At 41.3% G+C, this 20,566-nt stretch overlaps 2 protein-coding genes across 4 annotated transcripts in view; both read left to right on the top strand.

The window, feature by feature from the left end:
- Positions 1-9,796, top strand: part of TMOD2 (tropomodulin 2) — a 55,543-nt gene extending 45,747 nt beyond the window's left edge. For both annotated transcript variants that reach the window (XM_027554006.1, XM_027554007.1), the window contains exon 10: positions 1,963-9,796. In XM_027554006.1, coding sequence (XP_027409807.1) covers positions 1,963-1,997 — 35 coding nt within the window. In that variant the 3' untranslated portion in view covers positions 1,998-9,796. The remainder of the gene's footprint in view (positions 1-1,962) is intronic.
- Positions 9,797-19,353: 9,557 nt separating this feature from the next.
- The window catches only part of TMOD3 (tropomodulin 3), an 87,241-nt gene continuing 86,028 nt past the window's right edge, over positions 19,354-20,566 (top strand). The window contains exon 1 of one of the 2 annotated variants that reach the window (XM_027554003.1): positions 19,354-19,534. The gene's annotated coding sequence lies outside the window, so the exon portion shown is untranslated. The remainder of the gene's footprint in view (positions 19,535-20,566) is intronic. The other variant, XM_027554004.1, reaches the window with a different exon arrangement.

Genomic DNA, 20,566 nt, shown 5'->3' with positions numbered 1-20,566 from the left:
TTAATCTACACCGGAAAGTGGACACAGTGACATGGAAATTCCCAGTTCATTTATGTTTGACTCCTGTGTTTTTGTACTTGTGTTTAAGTATGGTTATGTCTGATACCTTGGTGATTTACATGTGAAATGACCTAGTAGAGCTATGTTTTTTAACGGTTAAACTCAGAAGTAGCTTTTTCAGTTAGTCCCTCTTTTATCTTTCCTGCTACCCACTCTTTTGTGACTTATGTTAGAATGAGATGGGGAATGTCCTTGTCAACCACAGTGAAAAAGAATGGCACCGATTGGGAAAGCTTGATCTGGGGACATCCTAGCCACCTGAAACAGTGTAGAAAAAGACCATCCAGGTACCAGCAGTCCACTTGGCAAGTAGCCTGCCAATAACAGGCTTCAGTCCTCAATAGAGGTACGGGGCAGAATGCCAGGCCTTAGAGAAACTGGACAAGGTGTCCCACCAACTACATTGCTGACCTTGGGGAGGGTTCAGATGGTAGACAAAGTGGAAGCTAAGGGTTAGAACTGTCAGAGGCAGGTAAACGTTAGTGTGCAGGTCCCTGCCCACACATGCTTACCCTCAGCCCTGAAGCCCAGCCAAGGTGCAGTGAATGGCACCCAGAGGGTGGCTGGGCATACGGCGGTGCTCACCTCCGAGGTGCAAAGGGTGAGGCGCAGTGGGCAGCAAACGGGAATGCTTAGAGCAGCAGTCAGAAGATACCTGGGAAAACACGAAGGTCCTCCTCTGAACAAAGAAAAATAGAAAAACTGGAGGTTTAGAGGAAATGGAGAGGCGATCCTGAGCCCAAGAGCAGCAATCATGGGAATAGCTTTTGTCAGATTTTCTGCATCTGAGGCAGGAGCAGTCTGGATTATGTAAAGTGAGGAGATGAGATAGGGCACAGCCCAAGGCACTTTTTTTTTTTTTGCCAAATCCAGAAAGATTAGAGCAGTCCTCTTCCTGCCCACCAGAGGAGCCTGCAGGTAGGGATGTGAAAGGGGAAAGAAGGTTGTAGAAGTTGGGAAAGGCAGTCAGGCTAGCTCCTTTGTTACTAAGTACCAGATTACAGGGGGCTTCCCAGGTGGCTCAGTGGGTCAAGAATCTGCCAATGACACAGGAGATGTGGGTTCAATCCCTGGGTTGAAAAGATCCCCTGGAAGAAGGCATGGCAATCCAATCCAATATTCTTGCCTGGAGAATCCCATGGACAGAGGAGACTGGAGGAACCTGGCGGGCTACAGTCCACAGAGTTGCAAAGAGGCTGAAGTGACTTGAGCACTCACACACTCACACTGGATTAAATGAACCTTAATCTCTGAGTTTGCTGACACCTGAATAACACCCTCCTTGTTGTTGTTGTTTTGCTCAGTTGTATCCGATTCTTTGCGACCCCATGGACTGTAGCCTGCCAGGCTCCTCTGTCCATGGAATTCTCCAGGCAAGAATACTGGAGTGGGTAGCCATTCCCTTCTTCAGCACGCCTTCCTTGGAGGTTGCTATTTTGAAGTTTCCATTTAAAACAGGTTTAGAAACTTTAAACTTCTGTTTGCAGCTCTTCCTGGTCTTCAACTCAAAATCAGAATTGTGAATGTATCATCCTAGGGAATTAGTTTTAGCCAGTTGGTGACTGAGTTTCACAGAAGCTGAGAAGATGTGCTATGGATGTGCTATGGAACAGGAGAGGTTCACCGTCTCATGGGTTTGTTTCAGATTTCTACTCCGTTGAAATTGGAAAGGTCTAAGATTCAAGTTCCCAACTATCAGATATAGCTTTATTTAAATGTAAATTCCACAAAGCACTGGGCTATTCGATCATTTCCATGTGTTGCCATGGATAATTATTGAATAACTGTCCTCAAGCGTGTGGGATTGCTATTCTGTGTGATTATTGTTGTTTGTCTGAAATTTAAGGAATATTCCCTCTCCTTCATTTTGTCTTTTCAAACCTTTTTTTCTTTCTCATCTAGTTCGTAAAAAGCGAGTTGAAGGAGACAGAAGGTAAACTTCCACAAAAAGAGGCGAAGTTTCCCCACGGCAGCAATTTAAAAACAGAAGCTCTTCTCCTTCTTCACTGGGACCATTTTATCAAAGGTTGTTCATTTCCATTAGCCAAGCAACTAATAATTTAACTGTTATTCTTTTTTAGTGCTACATATTTGTCTTGGATTTTTTAACATATGCAACTGCTTTATTTGTCCCTGGACACCTCTGGCGACTTGCACCAATGGATTTATGCAGATCTTAGTCGTGACAGCAATCAAAAATGATTTAACCATTTTCATATTGGGTTATCTTGCTTTCTTATGTGAACTTTTTTTTTAACCGTTGAAAGGAACTTAATATATAAATGTGTTTGTAACTGTGATTAAGATAGAGGCCTACCTCTGTTTACATGCTTAGCTTTGAGTTAGGCTAAATACAACAGAAGTGTTCTCCTGACCACATAAGAAGTTAGTATTGCCAATCTTTCACTGAGTGAGAAAATGTGACCAGCTTGGCACAAATTCTCCCTTAGTTCCAGAAAAGTCACTAAATGCAAATGCCCTGCTGGTTGAAGATCAGTGGTGTCATCCTCATAAAAAGAAGACAGCATTATGATACATAAACACAGCTTTAGCAAATAAGTATGAAATATTTATTCACCCACAAATATAGCTTTAAGCCAGACTCATGCATAGCAAAATGAATTAGCTACTTTTACTGATTATTCCACATACATTCGGTCTTTAACATCACTCTATGGATAACATTTTATAAAACTGTTTTAAAGTTTTCCAGCCATGATGGGAAATTTTTAAATTATAAGAGGAAAGCTTTTCAAATAGTACATTCTAAGTAAAACAGTAATAATTGCACTTCAAGGTTATCTGTTACACACGATTACATTATTTTGGCAGATTTTAGAAGCATTTATTGCTTTGTCTTTAGGGCAACAAGATCACAGGATGAGATATGAACGTTCAAGATAATTATGTAGATTTTGTTCACATGGCATGATCCATCCAGACATTTGCAAACATCAGGAAAAAATGTGAATTATTATTTATCCAGAGTTTGTCATCTCAAGGACAAAGCCTGTGAAAGTACAACTTCGATGACTGGCTGATAGATGCTTGAATCTTTTTTCCAGCAGCCAACAGTGTCATGTTAAGCTAAGGACATTTGCGACTGCAGCCTCTGGCACCAGCTCTTTGATTACTGTCAGTGCCTAAGGCTAGAATTAATGGCCCTCTGACATTGCCTTAGGCCCCTCTCCCTCTTCCCCCTCCTTTCCTTCCAGTTCTTTCTCTTTCTTCTCTGTAATCCTGAGCCTTGTAAAGGTAGTGTCCTTCGTCTTGATGACACCTGGAGCTAAAGGAGTTGCTGACTCAGGCAGAGGAATTCACTAAGTAATTGAGTGTTCCTGAGTTGCTTGATAGCAATAAAATAAATAAATGGGAAAACAACTCATACATAATTCTAGTTAGTTTATAAAAGGCACAGAAACTGGAGAGAAAGTCCTTTCTTTAGGTTTTTTTGGGTTTTTCTGTAATATCTTTTCAACCAACTTTTTTGACCTTTAAACGAACTTTTTGACCAACCCAATAAAATTAGATATTTACTTGTAAGTGTCCACATCTCTAGCTCTAAAATCTTTTGAAAAAAGAAAAAGAAAAAAACAAAATAAAATCCTTTAAGATGTAAGAATATTTTATTATACTTTTTGAGGGAATAATGAGCAGAGCATATTGAATTTTGGAAATCGCAAAGATTCTTTAGTTTTCTGCTAGATTTCCCTATATATTAAAAAAAAAAGTAGTAACTACTATTTGATTTTTTTTTCTTTCCCTTTAGGTGTGGTATGTTGGAGCCAACTCATACAGGTTTCACCATTATTAAATTATCAAGAATTTTGAAAACTGGTTGCTAAGCACAACCATTATTAAAAATTAAATGGCATGCACTTACAATTAAATAATTATATATAAAAAAGTAATACTCAAAAATACATTTTGCCATTTTCGTACTCTTGAGATTATTTGCACCTATTGTGTTTTTGGCACACATTTTTTTTGGCAGAAATACTATATCGTGGTATGCTATTATACATCTCTCCCCAACTCGCTAGTTCTTCCCAACTAAGAAGTTCCATACTTCTTGTTGGTAGTTTGAAATTGATCATGGCATGGAAATTGATAAATGTTATAAATCAAGACTTTCCCCTATCTCACCTGTCCCCAGGTTGCTGGTTCATGCATCTACCATCAGCATAGCACTGGGTAAAATGTATAGTTTTTCTTCTTTTTTTTTTGTTTTTTGTATACATGTTTTGGTTACCATGTTGCCAAAGGGAAGAACATTTCTGTTTCTCAGTTGTCTTTCTCCTTTCCCTTCAGATTTGTTGCAAATATATTCAAGTGCAGAGTCCCTGACATGCCCCACTAAGTAAGGCTTTTTCCTTTCTGCTCTCATTTACTCTCTTTCTTGCTTTCTCCCCTAAGAAATCTTGGATCCTACACAGAGTATTCCCTGCAGCCCCAAGATACTGTTGTCCCGAGGCTAAAGGCAAACCCTGGCAGGAAGAAGGAAAAAGGTCAGGACTTGATGGTGACTGTGCTGCAGTTGTTGATAGTATTAAAGCAAAATAATGGGATATTGTCAAAACTTAGCACTGTTTTTAGCTTACAAAATAGTTAGGTCAAATGTATATAGAATCTATTAAATCAAATATTTATTACTAATCAACTTATCATTACCTGTGTTTTTGAAGTAGCTTTAAAGGTGGCATTTCCATGAGTATTCACTTAACTATTAGAAGATAAACTTAAATTTAGAGGGCCTATATATCATTTAATTAACCTAGGACTTCATTTCCCCATCTCTGCAGTGTATGTAAGTAGAAGTTCCTTCGTGATCCTGAGCATGGTTATCCCTTACCATCCATCATGGTGGAGCATAATGTATATACAATATCTTTATGCATATGCATTTTGTCAAATATTATGTCAAGATATTTGGCAGCATCTGGACAATTGATTGAAGGGAGGTCATCTTTCCCCAGACCACCTCCTTTCCCCTGTTAGACTTGTACAGGCCCACCCTAAGTGTAAAATCATTCACCTGGACTTACAGGCTCCTGTCACCAACACCCATCCCAGCATATGTGGAAGATAACTTTTTGGAGATATTCTGGAAGTCTAGAGAGATCATGTCATTAGTCCAGCACATCTCCCCATCTGCCAGAAGTGTGTAATGAAAGCTGCTTTATCCTCATCAGCACGATTAAATTCCTGCCTTTCATCTTAGTAGGGCATAATGTAAATAAATGTCATGTGAGTGTGTGTGTGTTGCCAAATATCTACCTGGGTATTTGGCTGCATCTGGACCACTGATTGAAGGGAGATACTCTCTCCCCAGCCCCATTTCCCTTGTTCTTTTTAGAGCTGCTTTAGGCCCAGGTTAAATATGAAATCACTCCCTAGAAATTGCAGCTTAGGTCACCAACCACCAAATTTCGTAGCATTATGGAAGATAACTCTTAGGGAAGCTTGGAAATCATTTCATTGTTCCAGCACCAAGTCTCTCCATATGCCTAAAGTGTATGAGTGAAAGTGTTTTCATCTCCATCAACATGCTTAGGCCCCTTCCTTCGATTTTTGTAGGATATATTGTATATAAATATTTTGTACATTAAAGATTGCCAAATACTATAAAGGAGGTATTTGGCCAAAGCTGGACTCCTGAGTGAAGGGAGATGCTGTCTCCCAGCTCCTCTCCCCTCTCCTCTGTCAGAGTTGATGCGGGCCTAGGTTAGGTAGAGAATCGCTAACCTGAAGGGGCTCGTGCAACTCACCCATCTTAAAGCACGCACTTCATCTTACAATACAAGCCCATCTCCATTTAAAAACTCACAAAGCATCCCAATGCCTATACTCCTCAAAACAATTTCCGTAAGGGAAGCCTGGCACATCAAATCAAAAGAACGGCTGCTTCCCTTCCAGACAGAAATGTGGCCCCTGGCAGGGCACCAGCATTAAGGAAACCAGTGTGTTCTGAATAACTGCCATGAGAACATTTCAGTCAATCCTGAAACCGATTTAAGCATCAACATGCTTTAAGTGTAAGATAGCCCTCTAAAAGTTCCAAGAGTTTGAGGATATTTTCCTTTTTTGTGGTCATGATGTACTTAGCCCTCTTCTAGGCACTGTGAAGGAGACAGGAAGTGTAAGACTATTATAATTTGACCTGTGCTTCTGGGTTTTGGGGTAGAGTGCTCTTTTGGAAAGTAGATACCATTTTTTAGCTCAAGTATTGATTGCATATGTAAAAACTAGCAGGGAGCTGTGAACACTGGGTTCTGTGCTGTGTTACCTATCCCCAGGAGAACTATTTCTGGAGTTGGGTTTGAAATCATGATTCTGTAGCTTCCTTCTTCTCTTCCACTAATGAAGCAATGATAGCTATATTCATTGTAATGAACAGAGAACTAAGAAATATTTTAGCTTTGCCTTCCAGTAACAGTAACAATTTCCCCTTATTGCTCCTAATTTAAAACATCCCTGCCACTCACTGTGCCATCCTCAATACTCAAGGATGGAGACACATGCAAAGGAAAGGTGTGCGAATTCTTGGGAGCATCAGGCGTGCCCTCTGGATGAAAATCACATGATCAGGCCCCTGGTAACAAGCTGGAGAGAGAAAAGGACCCAGAATTTCAAGGATGTAGTCACTGTTCTTGCTCCCAACTCTAGGTCAGATCAAATTTTGTTTTGTGGTTCAGGAGTTTAGTAGTGTGGAGGGGCTAGGTGCTGTGGAGAAGGTAGATGGAAATTAATGTTTTTCCCTTGCCTAAGGGTAGAAGTAAGCTCTGCTCAGCTTACCTCTTTCTCCTCTGCCCGTAACAGCTATGATTAAACATTCAGAAGATGGATGGAGGAGGAGTGGCAAGGTTTGAATTTATAACCTGCCTGTTCTAGGAAGGTTGTACACATATCAGAGGTTATCCCAGTTCTGTGATGCATCGTTGACCTGGAGGAGGGTGAAGGAGACTAGACTTTTCTCTGACATCTTCCATGGTAGTCATTCTGAGCACATTGGCTCTGCTAGTTGGTATGGTGGAAGGGCACCATACTAACAGATTTGGAGACTGACTCCTAATCCCATCACCAACACTTAGCAGGTATATGATCATGGGCAATTCATTCAATTGCCTGACAATTATAGACTATATAGGGGGAAGAGCACTGGATTTGGAGTCAAGACACTTGACACTTGGCTCCATACTTTCTTAGCTGGGAGACTATGGGGCAAGTCACTCAGTCTCTCAAACCTAAGGTTCTTCAGTTATACTATAATGGGAATAACCTTCACTAACTACCTCACAGAGTTGTGGTGAGAATATATCAGCTATTGGGATGAAAACACGATACTGGAAAGGGCTATACAAAAGTGGGAGATCATTTTTTATTATCGATTCACTACTGTTTTCCACTGCCTCTTGAATCTGTTTTCTTCTAAGCAACAACTACATCTTTCACATCTTTTTGAATACGGGGAATTGAAGCGTGGGTATGATGTCGGGGACTGGAGTTATTTTAGTTTCAACATAGAAGTCGGAGAAGTAGTAGATAGGTGCTGTGGGTGTTAGACATACCAGTGAAGTGTGCATGTGGGGGGGTGGCGCATTGTCCTGGGCCATTTTGACAGCACCCTGGGATATGGTCAGGACCCTTGCAGAGAGCCTAAGGCTGGACACAGGGGGAAACAAACAGTAATTAAGAACTGAGGGGAGGGTCTGGAGCACCGCTGCTCTCCAGTGAGCTCTGTCACTACTCAGGGGGTGGGTTCGGCTAAGGCTTGAGGTGTGATTGGAGGCCTAGAAAAGAAGACTGTCGTTAGGGCCCCAGCAGCTGTGTAACAGGCTTGAGCCCTAAGAACAAAGGGGAGAAACTATCACTTGTGAGGTCAGCTCTCCCAGGCATCAGCTGCTTTGTTATCACCAGCAACCTTAGCCCTGATCAGTATTATTTTCTGCTAAGATATTGAAACATAGCCTCAAGGGACTTTCATAAGCACTGGGAGGCAGGGACTGTCTCATGAATCTTTGCATCTTCAGTAGCATCTAGTAAGGTGCCTTGTACATAATAGGTGCTTAATAAATGTTGCTTGAATCGAAATGTCCTCCAGCCCCGCAAGAATCATGCTCCATTTGCCACCATGTGATACTTTTGGAAAATAAAACTGATTTCGACGTCAGCTCTGTGTGGCTTCCCTAGTGGCTCAGGCGGTAAAGAACCTGCCTGCAAAGCAGGAGACCTGGGTTTGATCCCTGGGTTGGGAAGATCCCCTGAGAAGGGAATGGCTGCCCATTCCATTATTCTTGCCTGAAGAATTCCATGGACAGAGGAGCCTGGTGGGGCTATAGTCCATGGGGTCACAAAGAGTGAGACAATTGAGCAACTAACACTCTCACTTTTTTCACTATGTCTGACTTTGGGCGGGTCTTTCATCTAATCTTCATTTCCTTTGTAAAATGAGTGAGTGGATTAGATGCTGTCTAAGGTCCCTTCCAGCTCCCAAATGTTACAATCCTGTGGTTCTCAATGTTTCTGTCACCTGTGAACGTGGGTGCTCTATGCCTCCCTTGTGGCTCCTCCTCTCCTCCGTAGGCTTTGTTCAGAGGAAGGGGTCTGAACATTCCACAGAGCTATTTCTTCCTCTTCAGTGGTTTTTACTGTCTTCAGAATAGTTCTAGAGAAGCAGCCTTTTCAAAAAGGACATTTTAAAATATATTTTCTCCTCAAAATTAGTAGCAAAAGAAAGAAGGAAATGTAAAGAAACTGAGCATAGTAAACATGGCATGTTTTTCATAGATTTTTATTTAAAGACGGAGAGAGTCTGAGCACATATCGACTGAATAATAGAAGCCAATCACACAGTACACTGTGCGACTGAGAGAAGCTTGTCCAGGATTAACGCTTTCCCATGGATAATCTAAATGTGGATAGATAAGAATTGGCCATATGGTGAGATGGATAGAAGGTGTACTTTTAAAGGACATTTTATTTTAGTACCAAATTTTGCCAGTGACAATCTTTAGTTAAGAAAGAAATTCTTCAGAACTAAAATTCTCATCTCTGCCACTTTGCTTTTTAAAAAACCCCATTATATTCATGGAATAATATTTATATTTTAATTGAAACTTTATCTTAATTCTGTTTCATCTATTTAAAGAAAACAAGAGCATTTTTCATTGCATTAAAAAATGTAAAATACTTGCATGCCACCAGTGTGTAATACTTTCCCAGTTCAGATGCTTGTAATATGTGACTTGATGTGTCCCTGTATTATTTTGAAGAGAACAAAGGAAATAATACTTTGTAAGCTGTTTAAACTTATAATGGCAATATTTATTTGGCTAAGTGGTTATTGGAAAATGCACATAGTTTTGTTTTTCACTTTGAAACTTTCCAAAGGTAGATATTGATTATATTCATTAGGGAATTGAAAACTAATTTGCCTTTTAAATGTGAAATTGAACATTTTGTGGGAAATGTGTGAAAAAGCAAAATGTATGAAGCGTGAAGTACTTTTCCCATGATAATTAATAAGGATCCCAGGTGGCATAAATAGATGCAGTGTTTGACTCTTTGGAATTTGCCAGCCTGATCTAACGCTAAGGTAAATGTATACTGTTTTAATTAATCAATATCTTTCTGCTTTTAGAGATAATAATGTATTCATTTGTGTCTGGAATGAAATTTCCAAGTGAAAATGTACAGAATACTAGGAATTAATAAACTTTTCTTTTTAAAAATGAAAGCAAGGACTGATTTAATCTGGATAATTTTAAGACATCTGGTCTTTTTAAAATAAATGATTGGCACCGTGTTCTCATATTAGAAAAGTACATTTGCTAGAAAGGACCTTAGAGTGTCCCTATTATGAAGAAGATAAGAAGTAGACAGACAACCAGAAGTAGCCAGAGGAGAAACAAGACGTTATTATCAAAATGAAAATACACACACACATACAACATTCAGCTAAACAGTTCACATTTGTTACAATAAATGGGAACAAGAATACAGGTAACTCAAAGAGGTTTTAAGTGTTTTACCTTGAATTTTTTATATTAATTTTGGAATTGCTTTCTTTGTAAACTAGGCTGGAATTCAAAACAGGGAACACTAAAAATAACAGTTACATTGTAAAGGTTTGTCCTAGAAAAACAGGAAAACCTATTCTTTCTGCTGCCCTGTTGAACTATGCTCAAACTCTTTGTCACTTGGACTGATGACAAAGTCCAAGAAGAAGCATAGAAGGCCTGTGTCGAGTTTCTGGATTTGCTGTCTCACACCTGTTCATGGTCAAGGAAGTATAGTAATTATTTGAAGAATTCTCTTTCAGTCTATGGGGCTATAATGAATAGGCATTACAGGTGTGCGCTTTGGGATCAGAATCTGACTTCTGTTAGTTGTGTGAGTTTCTGCAAATTACCCAGCCTCAGTTTCTTCACTTCTAAAATAAGAATCACAACCCAGCTTCCCATTAGGGCTATCATGAGGATGCACATGTAAACATTTAGAGCAGTTCCTGGCATATAGAAGGCACTTAGATATTAGAAAAATTCTAACCTAAATAAGTATCCATGGATATTAATGACAAAGTTCTCCATTTTATGCTGACAGTGTTGGGAATTTAAGAAGGACTGAATCTTATTAGTTTTTGTGTTTTCATCATCCATCCCCTTTCTGTCAGATAGGCCCTCCCCCATCACTCCATGAATCAAATATGAATAAGATAGAGCTGACTCAGGAGTTACTCCTGACCCACCCCCTCACTTAGCTTTTCGTGAATCCCCTGATGTTTCACCCTGCTTGCATTTGCCCTGCTTTCTGGGTGCCCTCCTTTGGATTTGGCAGTCTGGCCTCAGGAGTGACTCCTTGATTTTGGGTCAGTTGTATGTTATGCTTGATTTTGTTATGGACACCTTCTCTTGGTTTGATCATACAGCCTTTCTCTGGGGCTCTAGGAAGTGGTGCCCCACACCCTCTCTGCCCTGCTTCCAACTAACTTCTCAGTTCTCCCAGTCAGGGAACACAATCAGATGCCCACAGCATCCTGCAAGTGTCCCTCATATCACAGGGCCTTCACAGGAACTAGGTGTATGCATGCTTTAATGAGGCGGGCTACACTTTGGGCCCAACCAACCTAAGAAATGCGATGCTGTAGGAGAATCAATGCATGACTCAAAAGGTTTGGTGGTGGAGGTGGAAGCTGGGCAAAGATGGGAGAGTTCTCCAAACTCTAGACCACTGAACTTATTGGTCCTGAGCAACATTTTAGAAAAGTATATTATCCACTTTAGTGGTTTGTAAGCACTTAGAAGTGAAGCAGTGATCTCTAAGAGGCAGCATGCTGCTGCTGCTAAGTTGCTTCAGTTGTGTCTGACTCTGTGTGACCCCATAGACGGCAGCCCACCAGGGTCCCCCGTCCCTGGGATTCTCCAGGCAAGAACACTGGAGTGGGTTGTCATTTCCTTCTCCAATGCATGAAAGTGAAAAGTGAAAGTGAAGTTGCTCAGTCATGTCCGACTCTGCGATCCCATGGACTGCAGCCTACCAGGCTCTTCCGCCCATGGGATTTTCCAGGCAAGAGTACTGGAGTGGGTTGCCATTGCCTTCTCCAAAGAGGCAGCATAGGTTCACATAAAATAAATGGTAGGAAATCATAAGAGTTTAGATCTCATTGAGACATTTGAGAAAGTTTCACGTATCCTTGAAAAACATGGGCTGCACAACAATTCATCAAAGTAATTAAATGGCTGGTTTAAACAGTCTTTTTAATTCATGATCATAAGTAAAGGCTGATGAATGGAAGAATTTCAACCAGAAGGGCTTAGCCACTATTCAGCTATTTCCTTGGTGAGTTTTAGTTAACAGTTCATCAGTAATTTGGATGTGATACTCATAGACTATAGATTGAATCTTTAGCTCATAGGCTCCAGGATAGACAAGGAACACTTTGACAGGTTTAAAACTATCTAGACAGGCCAAAGTCTATGCCTGTATCTAAACAGACAAAGTTGTATAGAAACAACAGTACAGTTTTCTACTCTTAATCCAAAAACCAACTACAAAAGATAGAATGGAAAAAATGTGACTTAATTACCATCTGTGTGGATAAAGACTTTGAGTTCAGTTCAGTTGCTCAGTCATGTCCGACTCTTTGCAACCATGAATTGCAGCACGCCAGGCCTCCCTGTCCATCACCAACTCCCAGAGTTCACTCAAACTCACGTCCATCAAGTCAGTGATGCCATCCAGCCATCTCATCCTCTGTCATCCCATTCTCCTCCTGCCCCCAATCCCTCCCAGCATCAGTCTTTTCCAATGAGTCAACTCTTCGCAGGATGTGGCCAAAGTATTGGAGTTTCAGCTTTAGCATCATTCCTTCCAAAGAACACCCAGGGTTGATCTCCTTTAGAATAGACTAGTTGGATCTCCTTGCAGTCCAAGGGACTCTCAAGAGTCTTCTCCAACACCACATTTCAAAAGCATCGATTCTTCAGCACTCAGCTTTCTTCACAGTCCAATTCTCACATCCATACATGACCACAGGAAAAACCATAGCCTTGACTAGACGGACCTTTGTTGGCAAAGTAATGCCTCTGCTTTTCAATATGCTATCTAGGTTTAGCATCTTAACTAACAAATCTTAACTGACAAAGTTAAGTTAAATGACAAAGTTCAAGGATAAGGGAAATAATAGTGAAGTGAAAGTGAAGGTGAAGTCGCTCAGTCGTGTCAGACTCTTTGCAACCCGGATTCAATCCCAGGGTTGGGAAGATCTCCTGGAGAAGGAAATAGCAACGCACTCCAGTATTCCTGCCTGGAGAATCCCATGGATGGAGGAGCCTGATAGGCTACAGTCCATGGGGTCACAAAGAGTCGGACATGACTGAATGACTTCATTTTCACTTTCACTTCACTATTATTTCGGTCATCCTTGAACTTTGTCATGATTCATGTTTATATGTTTTTAAAGGTTATTATTATATCTAATCAGTCAACAGTGTCACTGATAACAAAGTATGTCATTTAGATTTGCTATTATTTTATGAATGTTCATTTTTAGATATAGGCGGGTATTCTAGATTTAATCTAGTGAGGAATCTCTGTTATTTGTTGCAATTCTATCAATTGCAATATTGTTGCAATATTAAATTATATTGCTGATTGGCTAAGTAAAATCTGTAGTAATTCCTTCATTTTGTGTTCAACATCAATTAAAAAGAAATCAACTCAAAAATTATTAAGAACTTTCAAGCAGTTAAGTAGAGAAATAGGTTGACAGCTACTACAAATACGGACTGCATTAGCTAGATACCTTAGGAATAACAAGTATATCTTTTTTATTCAATAAATGTTTTTAAAACTTTAAGTAATGATACAAGGAAGGATAAGAAGAGATTATATCATAACTCTATTCTTTGTGGAAATCTTTGGTGTACCTAGAACATATAATTTAAAACAAGAATTTAATTCTTAGTTACATTTAGGACATGGCTCTGTTCATCTACTCACCTCAGCTGAAATATGACTCTCTCCAGTGACTGTACAAGTCTTCCAGCTCACAGAGCTTGGAAATTATTATTCCTATGCTATGTTAAGCTTTACTATTTAAGCACTAATACTTTAAATAATATTAAAACAGTAAGTTAAATTTGGGCATCAGTTTTTAGGTTTATTTGTGTATCCTAGAAATTTATTTTTTGATAGTGACATTTATGAGCAACTTTGGCTTTGGCTGAAAATTTGAATTAGCCCTTTGTCATCTGGCTGAAAGGTGGGTATATTTAGTGCACCTCCAGTGGAGGTACAATAGGATATGAAAATGTGAGGAATGGCAAAATTAATTCCAGCTGATGGCATTAGGGGAAGTTTGAGTGAGAAACAAGCATTTGAGATGCACAATGAAACATGAGGAAGCTTCTAACAAGCAGACATGGGGGTGCTAAGGAAGGATATTTCAAGCTAAAGGCTTAAATCCTTCCTTTAAAATCATACACACCAGCTATGGTGTCTGTCTTCTCTGATTCCTACCTCGCACTGCTTTAACCAACTCCAGGCTCCCAGGAATGAAATCTTTACCTTTTTTGTTACAACTTGATGTCTTCAGCTTACGTTTTCTCTGCTGGGCTATAAAATACATAAAAAAAAATATAAGTATATCAAGGAAACTATTTCCTAAAGGAAACTTTTGATAACAAGAAAATTGCTGCTGGCATTAATTTGCAAATGATGATTCAGTGCAACAGGCTTTATGAGTTACTCTGGCTGGAAATTTAAAGATAACACTAATTAGGCTTGTAAAACATTGAGTAAAGTTACTGTGTCACTTTATCAATCACTTTCACTCTCACTAAACCCTGAAAACAGGAAGTGTACTCTGTTCCTTACTCAAATATTTTACCTAACAGCCTCAGATTCCTTCTCTTCTGTACACTAAACTTAATGAAAGTTACTTCAATTACTTGAAGTGGGGCTAAATGCATGGGGGAGGGGTGCCATACCACTTCTATTTCAGAGGCTTGCCTTTCATGGAATAGGCACTGCAGTAGTCAGCTTTGCTAGGTCAGTCTATAGTAACAAACAAACCTAACTCTCAGTTTACTTCCTGCTCGAGTTACATGTCAACACCTGCTTTTAGCCAAAGCTCTGATTCCATGTGATCTGTTCCAAAACCCAGGCAGAAGGACAAGACTCAATCTGATACATGCCATCCTCCTGGGAGAAGGAAAGAGTAAGCACAGGTGTGGAAATAGCACTTTTATAGCCTCCACCCAAAGATGTCTTAGCATCACTTCCACTCATTTTACTGGTCAAAGCAAATTCATGTTTATAAGTTTTGCGAGGATGATATAAAAACAATTGTGTGAAGAAAGAAGGAAAAGAAACCTGAAAATATATATAGGGAGGCACTCCAAATCATATAACAGTGGGTAAAGCAGTCTTTACAGGAGAGCAAATAATTGGGAACAATATTGAAATCCTCCATTTAGTTAGATTATTTAGTCAGATTAACCTTTTAGTTAGAGTCGCAAAGAGTCGGACACGACTGAGTGACCAAACTGAACTGAACTGAACCGAACCTTTTAGTTAGATTACCCTTTCCACTTAATTATGTAAATATAATTTTCAGGTTTTACCTCTTTTTTTTTCCCTCTTCCACAATTGTGCTTTTCGAACTGTAAGCTAATAATGGCAACTTGTAAAGCGTAGTCCATTAAAAAGAGAGCTCTGTCTCCATTTCAGGATGAGTTTCACTGCCTCTTGCCTGTGGAGCAAAATCCTCTCCCAGCTGGTGTTTATGGCTGCATCAGAACCTTGACTGGTCTTTACCATGAACCCTGTGGTTCTGTGTCCCACTCCTGTGCAGGAGGGGGAGGGAAGGTTATTTATTTCACGTATTTATTGAATACCTACTATATGTCAGGCATTGTTGCAGATGCTAGGGAGAGAGGGGTAAATGATGTGAACTCCTGGAGCTTACATTAGTATATCAAGCAAGATGTTAGGTAGCAACAGGGTGCTAAGAAGACAAAGTAAAGGGGAGAAAGGGTAAGATGATCAGAGAAGACATTTCAGAGGTGACATTTGAACAGAACCTTCATGAAAATGAGGGCATGAGCCAGGAGTATTTGGGAGGAATGCATTCTCCAGTATACTAGAAAGAACTTGAAGTGACTGGAGCAGAGAGAAAGAGTGTGTGTGTGGTAGGAAATAAAATAATCACGTAAGGACTGGTGGGGGTTGTAACTTTGGATTGTATTGGAAATATTTGGGGAAGCCCTAAGTGGTTTGGAGAAGGGGGTGACATGATCTGATTTGTTTTAAAAAGACCCGTTCTGGCACTTGTATAGAGAAATAAATTATAGTTAGAGAAAGCAGTGAGGAAGATTCTGGGTTTTGTTTTGCTTTTACAGTTTTATCCAATACTTAAATGTTATTCGTAATGCCTCTGGCCCCATTTGTGATATTTAATGTATGTGGGTTTAGGAGATTCATATTTGTCAACCTTGTCATTATAATATGATAACACTTGTCTGAAGAAAGGAAAAGAATCCATCACCAAATCACTTTATTTTCAAAAGATGAAGGCATTTGTTAGGGACAAGTTAAAGAGCTAAAAAAGAAAATATATTTAGTGTATATCTAATACCCTGTATTGGAAGGTCAGGGAGGAAATGTGTCATCTTTAAATCAGTCAGATACTGAATTAAAAGCCCTCTCTGCCTAAAGAGTAAAGCAGAAGAAGCTGTATTACTGCAAAGTCTTTAAAATAAACCATATCTGGATAACCCTGTTCCCTTGCTTTTTCAGACACTCTGGTTTGTCAGTTTTTCCCGAGGTGTAGCATGAACTCACAAGAGACTTTTTAGTTAGTCACAATACCTATATATTAACTTCTAATGAAATTCAGAACTATCAAGTGAATCCAGATATTCAGCTCTTCCAGTAAGAGCATCTTCCTGGACTGTATTAGAAAATTTTTTAATGTACTTTAGATGTGGTCACAGCAAGGAGATCCAACCAGTCCACCCTAAAGGAAATCAGTCCTGAATGTTCATTGGAAGGACTGATGTTGAGGCTGAAACTCCAATACTTTGGCCACCTGATTCGAAGAGCTGACTCATTTGAAAAGACCCTGGTGCTGGAAAAGATTGAAGGCATGAGGAGAAGGGGACGACAGAGGATAAGATGATTGCATGGCATCACCGACTCAACGGACATGAGTTTGAGTAAACTCCAGGAGTTGGTGATGGACGGGGAGGCCTGGCGTGCTGCAGTCCATGGGGTCGCAAAGAGTCGGACACAACTGAGTTACTGAACTGAACTGAACTAAGATGTAGTCACAGATTATCTTAAAGAATTGGATGAGATTTAGGAGACAGTCAATGGCAACCCACTCCAGTGTTCTTGCCTGGAGAATCCCAGGGACGGCGGAGCCTGGTGGCTGCCATCTCTGGGGTCGCACAGAGTCGGACACGACTGAAGTGACTTAGCAGCAGCAGCAGCAGCAGAAGACAGTCTGATCAACGGTGGAAAGCATGCTAGAATTTGAGTCAGGCTACCTGTACTTCATTTCTGGATCTCACACAATTACTGACTGTGTGACCTTGCACAGATTATTTAAATGTTCTGAGTCTTAGTTTTCTCATATGTAGAAACAGAAGATACTAACATAGTCTTTGTAGGTTATTTAGAGGATTGGATGATATATTATTAAGGGAGTGTTGGCACAATTCTTGGTGTGGGTTAAGTATTCAATAAATATTAGTTGAACCTGAATTCTGAATTCTGTAGGACATTGCTCTCAGTTATTATCTCCAAGAATATTTGAGAAACAGATTCCCACTAATATGCTATAGAAAATAAGATGCAGTGGCACACGATTTCATGTTAATAGCCTTCTAAGAGTATTTGCATTTTGGAACTGTTTTTATTTTCTTTTTCTTCTTCTGAAAACCCCCAAATCATTAGTGATCTTTATTGTTAAATTAGCAGATTCTAACTGCATGAAATTCCAGGATGTTTACCCAGGCGCTCCCGGAAGTAAATGCCGGGAGGTGCTTAACCATCATCATGAGAAACGCCGGGCTGGAGGAAGCACAAACTGGAATCAAGATTGCCGGGAGAAATATCAATAACCTCAGATATGCAGATAACACCACCCTTATGGCAGAAAGTGAAGAAGAACTAAAGAGCCTCTTGATGAAAATGAAAGAGGAGAGTGAAAAAGTGGCTTAAAGCTCAACATTCAGAAAACTAAGATCATGGCATCTGGTCCCATCATTTCATGGCAAATAGATGGGGAAACAGTGGAAACTTCATGGCTGACTCTATTTTGGGGGGCTCCAAAGTCACTGCAGATGGTGATTGCCGCCATGAAATTAAAAGACACTTACTCCTTGGAAGGAAAGTTATGACCAACCTAGATAGCATATTAAAAAGCAGAGACATTACTTTGCCAACAAAGGTCCGTCTAGTCAAGACTATGGTTTTTCCAGTGGTCATGTATGGATGTGAGAGTTGGACTGTGAAGAAAGCTGAATGCCGAAGAATTGATGCTTTTGAACTGTAGTGTTGGAGAAGACTCTTGAGAGCGCCTTGGACTGCAAGGAGATCCAACCAGTCCATCCTAAAGGAGATCAGTCCTGGGTGTTCATTGAAAGGACTGATGTTGAAGCTGAAACTCCAATACTTTGGCCACCTGATGCGAAGAGCTGACTCATTTGAAAAGACGCTGATTCTGGGAAAGATTGAGGGCAGGAGGAGAAGGGGACCACAGAGGATGAGATGGTTGGATGGCATCACCGACTTGATGGACATGGGTTTGGGTGGACTCTGGGAGTTGGTGATGGACAGGGAGTCCTGGCGTGCTGTGGTTCATGGCTGCGGTTCATGGCTGTGGTTCATGGGGTCGCAAAGAGTCGGACACGACTGAGCGACCGAACTGAAGTAGCTGGAATGTATCTCAAGCAGGCACTTCAGTCCTCTATCTGGATGCATTTGTTTTGTTTTGCTTTGTTTTTAAGAAGGCGTATCAAAGTGGAGCTGGCTCCGATGAATGGTTTATTCCTGAAGGGCAGACCAGGAAAATTACTGGCGAGTGATTAATGAAAGCAAGGTCATGGCTATTTCCTCTCCTCAGAGCACTGGACAAAAGGCAGCCATTTCACAAGCCACCGTGGAGCTGTCTTCTAAAGTATTCCTGCTCTTTTCCTCTTCGCCTCCAGAGTGTCCACCTGCCCCAGCTCCCGGCTAAGCAGCTCTACTATTTTTTCTCCCACTTCCATCACTTCAGTTCCACTGCCTGGTGTACAGCTTGTAGCTAAAATGCGAGGTTGGGATGGGGCTGAAACTGATCTCTGCAACATCATCCCTGGTTTCATACCTAAGGAACTCACTAGGGTCACAATGCCCTTGAGGTGACATCTCCTTATTTATGTCTCTCTCGTGTCTTGGCCTTTGTTTCCTTTTCTATCAGTTTTTCAAGAAAAATTTAGAGGACTCAAAGTCATGTCCTCGCATTAGCAACCAAGCATACAAGTCCTGCCGTGAGTCCCTCTTGACTACAAGTCAAAGTAAAAAAGGAAATCTATACTAATGAGCCGTTAGCTTCTGTTTATAGCTCTCAAAGGGTCCAAGGTAGATAATTCCACGAGCAGAGGACGTTTCCTCGGGCTGGTGTTAAGTCTTGGTATTCACAGCCTCTTTCAACGTCCACCAAAAAGAAAATACCAGGGTTTCGCCGAGTCGCGCCCTTCTCGCTCGGACTACAACTCCCAGGATGCCTCCTCGATCTGGGAGTGCGCACGCGCGTCTGGGGGCGGAGTGGGAACCAGCGCCGTCGAGTTGGGGGAACGCCGGCGGGTGGATCCGACCACTCCCTGGGAGGCGGACGCAGGCGGACGGGCGGGTACTGGGAACCGAGCGGCAGGCAGTCCCCGCAGGTTTGTGAAGGAGGTCGGTGGCCGCAGCGGACGCCAGTCAGGTAAGCCCAGTCCGGTGCTTTCCAGGAAGGCCGTCTGCGGGCGCGGGCAGGGAGTCGCACCGGCCATGGTGGCTGAGGCGGGAGAGGTTGCTGCTTTCCAGCCGCCCGGCTTGCGATCTCCTTCCCTACCGATACCACTCGGGGAGCGAGGGGACGCTGGGGGTTGCTTCAGAGCTGACGGGCCGGGGTAGCAGCCGTGGGACGTGTTGGGGCGTCGCCCGCGGTGGAGGCGCGCGAACCCCGAGTTGCTGATGAATCACTCGGGGGCCCGGCCTCGTGGGGTTCGGGACCGGCCCCTTCCCCGCCGGGCTGGAGCTCGCGCGGGCCGCTGTCGTGAGAGCTCGAGGTGCCTGCCCCTTCCCCCTCGCCGGGGTGTAGCTCGGGGGACTAGCGTCTAAAGGTTTTTTTTCACCAAGACTCCTTCAAAGATTTCTGCTTGGTGAAAGTTGGAAAGAAAAAAAAAAAAAGCAGGGCACACCCTTTCCTTTTTGATTGAAATCTGGCTTGTCTTGCGTTCCCCCTTTTGATCTATTTGCTGTTAGAATAAGTTCCTGGCTCCCATGCAGGACAGCTGGATCCGGCTGTGAAGTTTGTATGTTGGTTTGTTTTGAGGACGTGACTGGGTCGTTATATTTTGCTTACAGAAATTGGGGTGTTACCTCTGCAAGCCTGCATCCTGATTACAAACAAGTGAGAACAGACATAGGGGTTTTTTTTTTGTTTGTTTGGTTTGGTTTGGGGGGTTTTTTATGTTTAGTTAAGAATCGCATTTCCAACTTGCCCTTGGCTTCTCTTAAAACCAAAAGTCATCTGGTAATGAACATTGCAGTAAAACGTAATCCCAGGAGGTCGTACTTGAACAGGAAATAAGCCTGTGGAGATTTAAACTAGTTATGTGCGGTCTCCCTTGGTTTGTAACATTTTCATGCACCTCGTGTTTCTTTTTTCTGAGAATTCCTTCAGATTAATTTTTCAGATTAAATTGATTAATAAATTGGCCTGTCCAAAAATATATTAGGCTTAGAAAAATAA

The sequence above is a fragment of the Bos indicus x Bos taurus genome, chromosome 10, assembly GCF_003369695.1.
Source record: "Bos indicus x Bos taurus breed Angus x Brahman F1 hybrid chromosome 10, Bos_hybrid_MaternalHap_v2.0, whole genome shotgun sequence".
NCBI classification, from domain to species: Eukaryota; Metazoa; Chordata; class Mammalia; order Artiodactyla; family Bovidae; genus Bos; species Bos indicus x Bos taurus.
The sequence above is the reverse complement of the archived record's forward strand: the minus strand, read 5'-3'. Positions and strand labels throughout refer to the sequence as shown.